This window comes from Equus przewalskii, chromosome 21 (assembly GCF_037783145.1).
Source record: "Equus przewalskii isolate Varuska chromosome 21, EquPr2, whole genome shotgun sequence".
NCBI classification, from domain to species: Eukaryota; Metazoa; Chordata; class Mammalia; order Perissodactyla; family Equidae; genus Equus; species Equus przewalskii.
In genome coordinates, this window is record NC_091851.1 from 21188955 (window position 1) to 21202549 (window position 13595).

The 13595-nt window shown below is 50.5% G+C and overlaps 1 protein-coding gene and 1 long non-coding RNA gene across 7 annotated transcripts in view; one reads left to right on the forward strand and one right to left on the reverse strand.

Moving 5' to 3' along the window:
• LOC139078189 (uncharacterized) overlaps positions 1 to 3364 on the reverse strand; it is a 30747-nt gene extending 27383 nt beyond the window's left edge. The window contains exon 1 of one of the 2 annotated variants that reach the window (XR_011531031.1): positions 3231 to 3364. This is a non-coding gene — a long non-coding RNA (uncharacterized lncRNA). The remainder of the gene's footprint in view (positions 1 to 3230) is intronic. The other variant, XR_011531032.1, reaches the window with a different exon arrangement.
• The window catches only part of SDCBP2 (syndecan binding protein 2), a 28927-nt gene that overhangs the window by 11199 nt on the left and 4133 nt on the right, over positions 1 to 13595 (forward strand). For 3 of the 5 annotated variants that reach the window (XM_070589006.1, XM_070589008.1, XM_070589009.1), the window contains exons 2-4: positions 8086 to 8158; positions 8844 to 8913; positions 9642 to 9742. In XM_070589006.1, coding sequence (XP_070445107.1) covers positions 8086 to 8158; positions 8844 to 8913; positions 9642 to 9742 — 244 coding nt within the window. Of the gene's footprint in view, positions 1 to 2112; positions 2216 to 3481; positions 3634 to 8085; positions 8159 to 8843; positions 8914 to 9641; positions 9743 to 13595 lie in introns of those variants that run through there. The other 2 variants (XM_070589011.1, XM_070589010.1) reach the window with 2 other exon arrangements.

A 13595-nucleotide genomic window follows, 5' to 3' on the forward strand; every position in this document is an offset into this window, starting at 1 on the left:
GTAGGCCCTTGGAAGGCGAGGCAAAGAGCTGATTTCTACAAGGAACTGAGAGTGGAGGCCTCAGCTTCCGTTACTCACTTCTTTGCCTGAAGCTGTTTCTATCAATGACCACCTACCACAGCAAGGGAAACCTACAGGGGAACTGGGCTGGTGGCTTGACCTCTCTGAGAACTGGTTTCCTCATTTGCATACTGGAAATATTCCCATACAGTCTGGAGAACTGAATGAGATAATGGAAATAGGGGCCAGTACGTGTGCTCCACATACTCAGAAAATGGTCTCGGAAAATGGTGCTTAAAATGAGGCTGCGTGTGCTGGGCAGGCACCACCCTGGCTGCTTTCCACACAGTGGCCCTAACTAGTAACAACTCTACCACCACCGTCGCTTCTCACCTCGGCTCCCTGCGTCCACCCTTGCCCCTCTAGTCTGTTCTCCAAACATCAGCAGAGGGGGCCTGTTAAAATAAAAGCTGGACCACGTCACTCTGCTGCTCAAAATTCCCCAGCAGCTCGCACCTCGCCAGAGTAATGCCAAGTCCTCGCCATGCTGCACAGGCCACACAGGCTCAGGCCCCTCACCCTTCCCCCACCTCCTCTCCAGCCATTCCCCCTCTGAACCATTGACTTCAGTCTCACTGGTCACAACAGGCACTCCCACCGCAGGGCTGCCGCAGTGGCTGCGCCCTAGCCCAAATGCTCTTCCCTAGCCCTTTAAGCCTTTACTCAAAAGTCACTCGCCACCCTCTATCCCACAAGAGCGAGACTCTTCTGGACCTCCTGACACCATCCCCCATCCTGCTCTTTCTCCCCATCACTTCCCCCCACCTAAGAGCATACGCACTTATTTATCCAGCCAGAAAGTGACGCTCCTCAAGGACAGATTTCCCTTTTGTTCACTGCCTTATTACTGGTACCTAAAACAGTACAGGGACTTGGGCACTCAGTAAATGTACTGAATGAATGAACAAGAGCTAACGATTACTGCAGGCTTTCACATGCCAGGTGCTGCCCTTGGTGCTTCCCAAACACATCTCATCTCTTTTTAAGAATCTTTTAACTCCCCAGTAAGTCTGGGATGCAAGTATTGTTATCCATATCACAAGGAAGAAAGGGACTTGTCCATGCTTGCTCTCCCAAGTCAGAGGCAGCGGTCTGAATGCAGCCCTGCCTGCCTCCAAGGTCCTTTCTCCTGCCCTGGCTGCTCTTGGGCCTGGACTGGGAGCATCTGCATTCCTTGAAGAAGGCGATGGGGGGGGGGTGGTGCATGTTGGTGGCCTAGCAACAGCCACTTCCTTCCTGCCCCTCCATACCCCGGGGGCTAATCAGGCCTTCCAGGAGCTACTCCTCTGACACTCTAACCCAGGCCTCCCTCCCTCCCACACACTGTCTTCTGAAGGATGAATGAGGTGTCCACAGGAACAAGTGGGAGTCCTGGAGTTTCAGCTCTTTGGAACCAAGCGTTCCAAAGAAGTGTTCTCATTCCAAAGTCCAAAGATGGGGGCTGATGGCCCCGATCTCTGAGGACCTGACTGCTGTCCTTGTGGGTGTTGTTATTGCTTACAGCAAAAAGTACAGAAGCTCAGGGATGGAAATTCTGCAAAGTGCAGTGGGAGAGGAAAATTCCTCTGGGAGAGATGGGTTAGACAGCTTCTTTTCCTTTCAGAGGAGGTAATTAATTGTTGGAGGCCAACAGCACCGAATTGAGCAAGCTCTTCCATCAAGAGATTGTAGGAGCCAGCCTTTCAATCTACCTCATTAGAGCAGTGTTTTTTCTCTTTCTAGGCCCAGAGTTTTTCTTCAGAGGACTTTTTTGGGCTTTCTCTTATCTCTGGGTCTGCTTTTCCACTGCTTTAAGAAACAATAACTGGACGCCCGCTGTGTGCCAAGCACTGGGGATTCAGAAATGAGCAACATTCCTGACCGGAGAGGGAGACAGGCAACAAACACAGCACAGTGGAAATCCAACCCAGGAAATGCAGAGGGCCTTGCTCACTGTAGTTGCTTAATAAACATTAGTGGAATGAATAGGTGAATACGAGACTGTGTAGCCTAGAGAAGGGAGGCCTGCCTAACTATCTGTGTGTGGACGTGGGGGTTTGAGGCAAAACCCAGAACTGAAGGAAGAGGCATCCATCAGATGAACAAGGGGGAGAGAGAAGGCATTCAAGATAGAGGGAACACCACCTGCAAAAGCATGGAGGCATGAACTAGCAGGGTGAGTTTTAGGATCAGCAAGCAGTCTGGAATGAACGAAACGCAGGGTGAGTGTGGAAGGGTGAGAAGGTGAGACTGGAGATGGTACCAGGAGTCAGGTCACAGGGATAAGCTAAGCACCACGTTGAAGTTCGAGGTTTATCCTGAGGTCAAGAGCTGGGTATGCCTTCAAGGCAGGAACTGAGGATAAACCCCAGATTTCTGGCTCAGACCACGGGGTGGATTGGGTGGGGCAGTTGTAGAGGCGCAGCAAAACTGGGAAAAATGAATTCAGTTTGAATAACCTGCAGGAGGTAGTAAAGATCTGGAAGGCAGCTGGACTCCTGGGCCTGGGCCTCCCTATCCCGGGAGTAGCACTCTCCGCTCCTACCCTCCTGAGACCTCCTTCCTTACACCAGGAGGGCTTCCTGAGTACCCCAGCTTTCTGTTCTGCACCCCACAGACTCAGCTGCCTGGGTCCCTTACAACGAGCAAGCGGTCCAATTTTGCTGTGGGAAGACATCTGCCCACCAAAGCACAAGATCCCTCTCCCCTGGGCTGCAGGAGCTCCATCACTCAGTCACTCTTGGGTAGGATCCCGGGGTGAATCTGCGTGGAGTGGGGCGGGGCACTTGCAGCTCCGCACCAGGTCAGGAGTCGGGGCCAGGCCAGAAACCAAGGAAGGAACGAGTGGGAGGGACGGTGAGATCACAACGAGTAGGAACCACCGGGACTGAAAGCGCTTCCGAAACTTTCAAGAGCTAGAGGGTCCTTTTCAGTTCGAGCAACAGGCAGCGGGGAGCGCCGGCGGGGAACGCTGCCCTTCCCCCTCCCCCAGCTGCCTCAGTACAGAATCCTATCGGTCAGCAGCGGGCGGTTCCACCGCACCCTCCCTTCTTCGGAGCCGTGAAGGGCCTTCAGGGGCCAGGCGCGTGGGGAGGAGAAGGGACACTCGCCCCTTTAAAGCTCGCTCGGCCCGGTAAAGAGAGGACGCGGAGCCCGACCGAGGCTTCCCATCCCGTAGTCTACTGCTTTACCTGATCTCTTTTTCTGGAAACCCGCGCCAGCCACAGGCGCCTGGAGAAAGCGAGAAGCGAGGTGGAAACCGCGACCAACAACCCACGCGGCAAGAAAGCCGCCATACTGCGCCCCCTGCAGCCGCGGGGCATCCTGGGAGCCGCCCGTAGCCGCGCGCCGGCCAGCGTGGGCGAGACGCACGCGCTTTAGATGCCGCAGCGCGCCCTAGCGGCCTGGCGAGGTCTCTGCGCAGGCGCCGTATCCCATAGCAACCAGAAAACGTTGCTTCCGCGGGATTGGTAGTAACGTGTGGGTCTCAGCAGGAGTTGATTGGGGATCTTTGAGCAGTGTGACAATTTGGGAAACTGAGGCCTCGGGTGAAGAACAGGTCCTGGGACCGTTGGGGATTTCTTTGGTGTCCCGGTGCGTGGCGTCTGTTCCCATTTCAGGAAGCGGGAAATTGAGGCTGGGGAAGGGGCCTGTTCGTGCCGAGCCGCCATTCTCCCTGGGTGAAAAATCAATATGATGCCCTATCTTTATTATAAGAGAAAAACGAGGGCAAGGAAAGTAATTTATAATAAAAAATATGCATTTCACTGTGTAAAATCTCAGACTGGGTTACACCCAGTCATGCTTGTACCTAACACAAAATGAGTAAGTTTGGATTTAATGGAAGACAATATCCAACTGAATTTTGCCAACAGTTTGTTTGACATCTTCAGTCAGGGGCTAAATGTCTTTGTATACGGGCGTGGAGTCACGGGAACGGCTACAGTGCAGACACATGGGCGTGTTCTGGTGACTCACCTGTCGTGAGAAGGATTGACTGATTTTTACAAAATGGTGAACAAAACAAAGTATAATTTCCCTTGATTAACCTGGTATATATATGCACTTCTGGATAATGTATATTAAAACCAGGGAAAAAAATCTCATTGTGCTTGTATATAAAACAGGTTATAGACAGGAGTTTTGCCTACATGAAGGTTTGGCAGGATGTTGGAAAGTTGTGCAGGACAGAGGCCAGTTGCATTACAAGAGGTCCAGATCTCTGCTCCCAGCTTCCTAAATGCCAGCAGTGTCCCCTCAGTCTTGTGACACCCAAAAATGCCCACACAAATGTCCAGTCTGTTCCTTGGAAAACCACTGATTTATTCAGTCAAATAATTTTTGCCAGTGTACATGTGCTGGGCACCGTTTTGGGGGGAGGTATAGTGTGGTGAATGAGACACAGCCCCTGCCCTTCTGAGGTGGGTTCCAGTATAAGAAAGTACCCAGATATTAATCATATCATATGATAAATAGCTTGACAATAGAAGCAGTACAAGTTAGGAGTAGGAACACACGAGAAGACCCAGCCCACCGGAAGGGGATCCCATGGCCTAGAAAAGCTGACCAGAGAAGCAGTATTGGAACTGAGCCTTGAAAGAGCACGACACAGGGAAGGGTAGTGTGCCAAGCAGAGGGAACAGCATGACTAAAACAGGCCCAGGGTCCCTGGCACACAGCAGACACTCAAATGTTGTGACTGAATAAATGGATGATTGAATGAGACACAGCATATTTGCTGGCAGGGAGCCATTCCCCACTGTATCATGAACTGCTACAAGGCAGAGGAATACCTGCTTCCTGATCCTGCCTAGAACGCCAAAACTGAGTTGGGACCCAGAGAAGGTGGCAGTGGTGAAAGGGTGCCAGACACAGAGAAAGGGTTGTGCGGTCCTGGCTGAGGTATGGTATCCAGGAAGTGGATCTCTGATTGTGCTCTCCCAGAGGGCAGCTGCTAAAAATATAACCACTCTGCTGCTTCAGTTCAGAACAAGCAGGGCAGAGTGGCGTCTTGTTTGCACATCTGCTGTTCATGCATGATCCTGGTGGCAGGGCACGGTTATGGCAGATGGTACCTCCTGAGGAGTGTCCCAAGGTAAAAGTCTCCCAGGGTGTGTACACTGGGGAGGCCACAGGCAAAGGGGTCTCTCCACTAGCAGGTCTAAAGGAGGTCAGAGCCAGTTCCCTCTCCCCTAGGACAATGCCTCTCCTCTTGAGATGATCATTTCTTCCCCCAAGGCCAGGTTGAGGCAAGGATCTTGAACTGCCTGCCTCCAGGAGCTGGGCAGGCAGCGTCAGTCGGCTGGGTGGGTCCTTTGGGAAACAAGAAAGCACACAGAGCTCCATCTAAGAAGTGGGCTGCGGCTCAGCCTGGCTGAGTGTTGCCGGGCAGGATTCCTGCTCTTGCATTGCCAAATAGATTGATTGTTTTTCAATACAGTTAAAAGTGAAGAATTTTATATTTCCAGATTTTAAAATGTTGGTGCTCATTCAAATGTAAGAAACAAAAACCAAGACTGTGAGAGGTAAATGAAACATGTTTGGGACCCCTGGTCCTTGTTTCCATCCTAGGAAGGTGGGTGTCCTGAGGACATCAGAACGTTACTTTCCAAGGAGAAGAATGGAAGCCCAGGCAGAAGGCATTGCCTCTGGCAATATTATTGAGTTAGTGTCCATGCTAGGGGCTAGGGGTTACACAGCAAATGAGGAGGCCCAGTTCCTGCCCTTTTGGAACTCCCAGTCTAACAAGGTAGGTGGAGAAGTAAAGAGGCGACTACAGGTGTAGTGAACAATCCACAGGCATAAGGACATGGGATGGTTGGGGGCGGGGGGAGGGGGGGGTTGTCGCCAATCAAGGCAAGCTTCCTGAAAGAAGAGTCCTCTAGTCTGGTCTGGGACTCCAAAATGATTAGGAGTTAGCCAGGGGGTGGAGGCGGTGGAAGGTATTCCAGATAGAGGAAATAACACAGGCCAAGGCCTGGAGAGCTGAGAACCTTTGGTTAATTCAAGGATCTGAAAGTAGCTCACTGAGGCTGGAGCTGAGAGTGGGAGTTGGGAGAAGGACACATGGCAAGAAATGAAGCCGAGAGTCAGGCATGAGTTGCAGACAGCTGTCTGTTGGGACTCAGCGCCAGCGAGCAAAGTGGTCTAGATGTAAGAGACAATAGAGAATGGTGGAGCCTGGGGCACCCTAGAGTCTGCTGCTACTCAGCTATAGCTCCTTGGCTGCAGTCCAGAGTTGCCAAAGTTTCCTGTTATTCAGGAGCAGCAAAATTAGATTATTAAATGCCGTGTCTTGAGTTTTGCATTTAGGCGGCTAATTGGAATGTATGAAGTACTCTGCAAGGTGAAAAATAATGTGTTTGCATCTGGCCTGTGAGCCACCAGTTCCAAGGAATCGTGAAGGCCTTGTGGGCCACTTTAGGGAACGTGGGCTAGATTCTGAGAGCGGTGGGGAGCCACTCGGGGGCTTAAGCAGGAGCATGACATCCCAGGCTCATGCAGAAAGGTCTTGTTGGCTGCCATCTGGAGAACAGTGAGAGAGGAGGCAGGACCCATTGGAGGATGTTGTGGCCCCTTGGCGGGGGTCGGGGGTGCGGATGATGGAGGTCTGCACAACAGCATGGGGATTAGGGATGGGACATGGGACAGATGGGATTTGGTGGCAGATTAGAAGGGATGGTGTGTATGTGGGGAGTCAGGGTTGATGCAAGGGTCAGGCAGCAGGTGCAGAAGAAGGAGCAGGAGCAGTGATGGATGAAGATGACCTTGGCCACTGGCGTTACTCAGGGGAGATGCCCAGAGGATCTGTACCTGGGTGGGGCTGGAGTCACGCCACCCCTGGCACAGCCCACTCAATTCCATGTGACAACTCAGCCATCCCTTTGTACCAGGGACAGTAGGCCCAGTGGGGTGAATGGAACACACTTTGACCCCAAGGAATGGCAGTTAAGCTGGGAAGACAGACTGAGGATAATTGATGAGGCCAGAGGCTGGCGCAGAGTCTCTCCCAGAGGGCAGGGCCCTGGGTGGCAGGAGCAGTGACCTCGTTGCCTAGGGAGCCAGAGGAGGCCTGTCCAGCAGGAACCGAGGGTGACAAGGGGTGAGGCAGGGCATCCAGCTGGAATGGACTGGCCCAGCAAAGGCCTGGAGATGTGACAGAGCCAATGGGTCAGTGGGTAAACGGAGAAGAACCCAGAAGACAGACTGCTCCTTCCTCACTTTTCACCGAGGAAGGCGATTAAGCGTATTTTGTGAGGTGATTCCTTTGAATTTCTTCAGGTACCTTTCTCTGGGGTCCTGCTGATTGTCCTCCGGGACAGCTAGAAGGTATTTAGTAAATGTTCATGGTGTTCCCCCAAGCCCCCATTCCCCCCTCCCTTTGGAGCAATGAATGTTTAAATTCTGCTGCAGTTTGTGTGTCTGTTTTGAAGAATATCCATTGGTCTTGCTTCATTGTGGCCAAGATGGAGGCTGGAAATGGGTGGTAAACAGTAGGAGCTCAAATACCCAGAGATGAAGAGGGATGTAGGGGAGTGTGCCCTGCTGCCTTTCTGTTGTGATATTAAGTACCACCTCCCTCAACACACTTGACACTGGACTGAATCCCGTGCGGCTGTGGGACGATGCTGTGCAGACCCCTAATCTAGGCTGGGTATGCAGCAGGTGCTCACTAGGAACCTGCTGGACTGAACTTCGGTCTTGGGTGATCAGACCTCATTAGCCCGTTTGAAACATGGCAGGAAGGGTGTGGCCCCTAGTCCTGCTTTTCCTGGCCAGCATGACCTGGGTGGTCCCTTGGGCCTGGGTTCTAAAGCCCAGAGTCAGTTGCATGTGGTGGGATGGAATTTTGTTAGGATGGAGACCAGGGGCTTGGGAAACAAACAGGCTTGAGTTCAAATCCTGCTTCCCCATCTCCAAAATGGGGACAGTAATACCTTCCTGGTCTCTGTCTCATCCTGAGAGTGCTGAGTGGCACAGGAGCAGGAGGTGGACGTCCAGGCCTCCTTTCGCCCTTCACCTCTCCTCTCCCTCTGCGCCCTGCAGGGTGTTCCAAGGAGCAGCCATGACCACCCTGTACCCATCTCTGGAGGACCTGAAGGTGGACCAGGCCGTTCAGGTAAACCGCCAGGCCCGCGTTGGCCTGGGCCCCCTGAGGGAGCCTTCGAGATTACCCCGGAGTAACTAAAGGAGGCTTGTCTTGGAAGGGGTTGGGTGTTGAGGCCCCTGGGCACGCAGGTCACCACTGCAGGGCCTGCTGGGCTGAGCAGGTGTCCAGAGGCTGAGGCGGGGGAGTGACAACAGGAATGGAAAAGACAGAGCAGCTGCAGACAGGCCTCTCTCGGGCCTGCTCTGTCCCGCTGCTTCCTCTGTCAGGGTTTGGGGAGACCCCACAAGCTGTAGGGCAGGCTTCCAAAGTAAACCCTGTGAGCACGGCGTTTGTCCTGCTTAGCCCCCATAAGCCCCTTCGCCTGCCATCCCACCTGTGGTCCCAGTGGGTTTTGAGAATTTGGGACTTTTCAACTGCGAATTTGGTTGGGAGGTGGGTCTCAAAGTACTGGCGGCCTCAGGTGGTAAACAGGTCATGACATCTGGTGGGTCGTGGGCTCCTGGGAGAACCTCCCCCGAGACACACGGACATCTGCAGAGGCCACATTGACACACAATCTCGAAGGTTCATGGACAGCCCCCCTCAGGCCCAGTGACATGCCTAATGCCCTGACCCCCAGCTTCAGGGAGCCCCAGGCTCCAAGGGTTGCAGCGGTCCCAGCCACAGCTGACCAGCACTCCCTGCCCCTCCCCAGGCCCAGGCCAGAGCCGTGTCCAGGATGCCCGCCCTGCCGGTCCAGGAGACAGCCATCTCCCAGCCTTCAGGTGAGCGAGTGGGGGTTGGGGTTCTCCTGACTGAGAGTGGCCTCTTCTGGTGGCTTCCAGGTGCTTGCCTCCTGCCTGCCACTGTGCAGTGGGCTGATGCACATTTCACCTTCACTGGGACCCTAGTGGGTCAACGAGAAGCCCGGGCTTCATGAGGGCACTACCTTCCCTGACTGGGGCCACCACAGAAGGTGGCATGAAGAGACCAGATGAACCCTAGAGTGGGTTGCACAGTCTTGAGCAAACAAGACTGGTGGTGGGAAGGACCTTGGGCTCAACTCCTCCCCCTCATCACAGGCACTGTTCCCCTGGAGCTGCCCTGGCCTCCCGCAGCTGGGGGACTTCCTGAGAGCGGGCCTCAGGGCCCTGGGACCAGCCCTGTGCTTCATGTTGGGTGTCTGGCCTCATGCCAAGTAAAGTCAGTTGAGGTGAACACCAAAGTGGTACATGAGGGACTCGGTGTCCCAGGCTGCTCCTGGAGAAAGGCAGCTCCCTGCTCCTCAGAGGAGAGGACCCCATCACCAGCGAGTGTCCCTGCCTTCCTCTCCCACAGCTCCCACGTTCCTGAGGACACATGGCATTCTCAGGGGTATACTGCATTCTTGGGAATACATAGCATTCCCAGGTCCTGGTCCTTAAAAATGAGTGACCACAGGGGAGCCAGCAGGTGTGGCTAAGCCCGGCCCTTGAGTAACATCTTTCTTCTCCCTTCCTTCCCTTCCCGTCAGTTTTGTACCCAAACCTGGCAGAATTGGAAAATTATATGGGTCTTTCCCTCTCCAGCCAAGAAGTCCAGCAGAACCTGCTGCAGATTCCGGAAGATGCCAGCGTAGGTATTTGTTTCTTGCCTAATGTGGGCACAGAATGTTCCAACTCTCCCTCCTTCTTGATCTTTCCATTTAAACAAACTTGAATCTCTTGCTTCCCCAGCATTCTGGGCCACAGTCTATCCTTTGACCTCTGGCTTCAGTCTGCCGGCCTGAGCCTGCTGGGTGAGAAGGAAGGACATTAAACCCAGGCTGAGCTTGGGGCTTCTAATGAAGGGCTGCCTGCGACTTGAGAGCAGCTGCATGGACAGGCAGAGCTTGTCAATCAGCTCTGGTCCCCAGATTAACCGCGAATGCTTGATTCCTGCTCTCCATGGCTTCAGGGAGCAAAAGAAATCATGGCACAGAAATATTCACTCCTGAAAACGGGTTCACCCATAGACCCAGTCAGTCCCAACTCCAATGAGCTCCAGCATCCCTGTGGGCCATTGGTCAGTGTCCTTGTCGGCCAACCTCCCCCTGAACTAGTGAAAATCAATTGCAAAGTGCAACTGCAAATCTGGCTAAGGCCAAAGCAATTCATGAAGTTGACGGAAGTGACGATGGACTGCCACAGCCACATATAAAGCCAGTGACCTGAGGATCTCACAGGAGAAAAGCGGCAAGGATGAGGACATGTGGGGCCCTGAGAAGAACTGGTGACACCCTGTGGTGTTTCTCTGAAATGACTCCCTTGATAGCCACGCTGTGAAGGACAAACACAAGCAAAGAAGGACATGTTTCTATAGTTCAGTTTTAGTCCATTGACTTGATTCCTCTTTGCTCCAATTATTAGGACATAAATATATTCAACCTAAATTTTGATAAAATATGACAGACAAATGTGTTTTTATAACTAAAAAATTTTAGGGGCCGGCCCAGAGGTGTAGTGGTTAAGTTCATGAGCTCTGCTGTGGCAGCCCAGGGTTCATGGGTTTGGATCCCGGGCACGGACCTACACACCGCTCATCAAGCCCTGCTGTGGCACATCCTACATACATGATAGAGGAAGATGGGCACAGACGTTAGCTCAGGGCCACTCTTCCTCACACACACAAAATTTTAATTGTCTTTATTTTTAACTTTTTATTTTTAAATAATCATAGATTTACAGGAAGTTGCAAAGGTGGCACAGAAAAGGGTGCAGAAGAGGGTGCCCTTGCCCTGGCTTTCCCAGTGGCTGCATTTTATGTGCTGTAGTATAGGGCCAAAAGCAGGCATTTCACTCTGACTATGTGTGTCTGTAGTTCTCTGTCATTTTATCAGCTGTGTGGACTCATGTAACCACCACCACAGTCAAGACACAGAACAATTCTGTCACCACAAAGGTCTCCCTCGTGCCACCACTTCGTAATCATGCCCACTCTTGCCCCTCACCATCCCTTCCCACTGACAACCACACTGTCTGTCTTCCGTCTCTATAATTTTGTTGTTTCAGAATGTTACATAAGTGGAATCACTTAGCGTGTGACCTTTCAGATGGGCTTTTTTCACTCAGCATGATGCCCTGGAGATTCTTCCAAGTTGCTGCGTGTATCAGTAGCTCGTTCCTTTTCACTGCTGAGTAGTATTCCACGGTATGGATGTACCCGGGATTGTTAAGCCATTGAGGGAAATTTTAGTTGTTTCCAGGTTTTGGCCATTACACACTAAGCTGTTATGAGTGTTTGTGTACAGCTTTTTGTACAGACATAAGTTTTCATTTCTCTGGGATAAATGCCCAGAGTGCAATTGCTAGGTTTTATGATAAATGTGTGTTTATATATTTTTAAGAAGCTGCCAAACTATTTCCAGAGTGGCCGTACCCTTTTATTTTCCTGCCAGCAATGCATGAGTGCTCCAGTTTCTTCACGTCCTCGCCAGCATTTGGTGTTGTCACTATTTTTAATTTTAGCCATTATGATAGGTGAACAATGATGTCTCATCATTAATTTGCATTTCCCTGATGGCTAGTGATGTTGAACAGCTTTTCATGTGCTTATTTACCAGCTGTAAATCCTTTTCAGTAAAGTGTTTCTTTAAATCTTTTGCTCATTTTCTAAGTGGACTGTCTTTTTTAAGTCAAGTTTTGAGAATTCTTTATTCTAGAGTCCTTTCGCAGGTATGTGGTTTGTAAATATTTTCTCTCAGTGTGTAGCTACTCTTTTCTCCTAATTAAAAGGGTCTTTTGCAGAGCAAAAGTTTTCAATTTTGATGAGATCCAGTTTACTGATTTTGTGTGTGTGTGCGTGCAACATCCTTTGGTGTCCTAAGAAATTTTCATCAAGCCCTAGGTCCTGAAGATTTTCTCTTTTATTTTCTTCTAAAACTGTTACAGTTTTCTGTTTTACATTTCAACTTATGATTGAATTTGAGTTCATTTTTGTCAAAGGTATGAGGTTTAGGTCAAGGTTCATATTTTTGCCCATGGTTGTTCAATTGCTCCTGCACAATCTGTTGGAAGGACTATTCTTTCTGTGCTGAATGCTCTTGCACCTCTGTTAAAAGCAGTTGGCCCTACTGTGTGAGGGCATTCCTGGATTCTCTCTGCTGTCCCATTGATTTCTGTGTCCGTCCCTCCACTGGTATCACACTGTCTTGATTACTATAGCTGCAGAATAAGTCTTGAAATTTGGCATAGTGATTCCTCTTGCTTGATTCTTTTTGTCAGAATAGTTTTAGCTATTCTAGTTCTTTTGTGTTTTCATATAAAGTTTAGATTAACCTTGTTTATATCTACAAAACATCCTGCAAAGATCTTTTTAAATTTATTTTTAAAACATTTTTTGGTGAGGAAGATTGGCCCTGAGCTAACATCTGTTGCCAATCTTCCTCTTTTTGCTTGAGGAAGATTGTCACTGAGCTTAATATTTGTGCCAGTCTGCCTCTATTTTATGTGGGATGCTGCTCCAGCGTGGGTTGACGAGTGGTGCTAGGTCTGTGCTCCAGGATCTGAACCTACGAACCCCAGGCCACTGAAGTGGAGCACTGAACTTAACCACTACACCACTGGGCCAGCCCCCCTGCAAAGATTTTGACAGAAAACACTTTAAAGCTGTCAATTTGGGGACAGTTGACAGCTTTCCTCTGTTCTTCCGATCCCTGAATAGAGAATATCTCTCCATTTATTTAGATCTTCCTCCGTATCTTTTATTCATGTCTTGTGGTTTTCAGCATATGATTTCTATACATATTTTGTTAGATTTACACCTAAGTATTACTTTTTTTTTGAGTGATTGTAAGTGGTATTGTACTTTTAATTTCACTTTCCACATGTTCATTGTTCACATATAGAAGTACGATTGATCTTTGTATGATCTTGTATCCTGTGACCTTGCTGAACTCACTCGTTAGTTCTAGTTCGTTTGTAGATTCCTTGGGATTTTCTAGTCGACCATCGTGTCATCTGGAATAGGGACCATTTTATTTCTTCTTTTCCAATCCATGCCTTTTGTTTCCTTTTCTTGCCTTATTGCTCTGGCGAGTTCTTCCAGTACTGTATTTCATAGTAGTGGTGAGAGTGCCTTATTCCTCATCTTAGGGGGAAAGCTTACATTCATTTTTATACTTTTAGCTTAATTTCTTTCAAGGCAAAAATCAAACTGAGCCCCTTTCCCTCGTTGCTCAGTATTTGCTGCGAAATTTTTCTTTTCTTTTTAAGTGGATTTTAAAGAGGTCTTCTGATACCAATTTGCCTTGGAAAAGGAGGGCCCCCTCTCTATAGACCCGTCTCGTCTTTCCCCATTTTCCTGGCTGTCTTTCAGGGGTGTGGGCTTTGTCGCCCCCTAGTGGCCTCATGGAGCCATGCCCTCTTTCGCCCCCTGCAGAGAAGTTTGTGGTCTGGGGGTAGGGTGGGGCCCAGGGACCTCTCGATCCTCCTTTCCCTATCCCGACGAA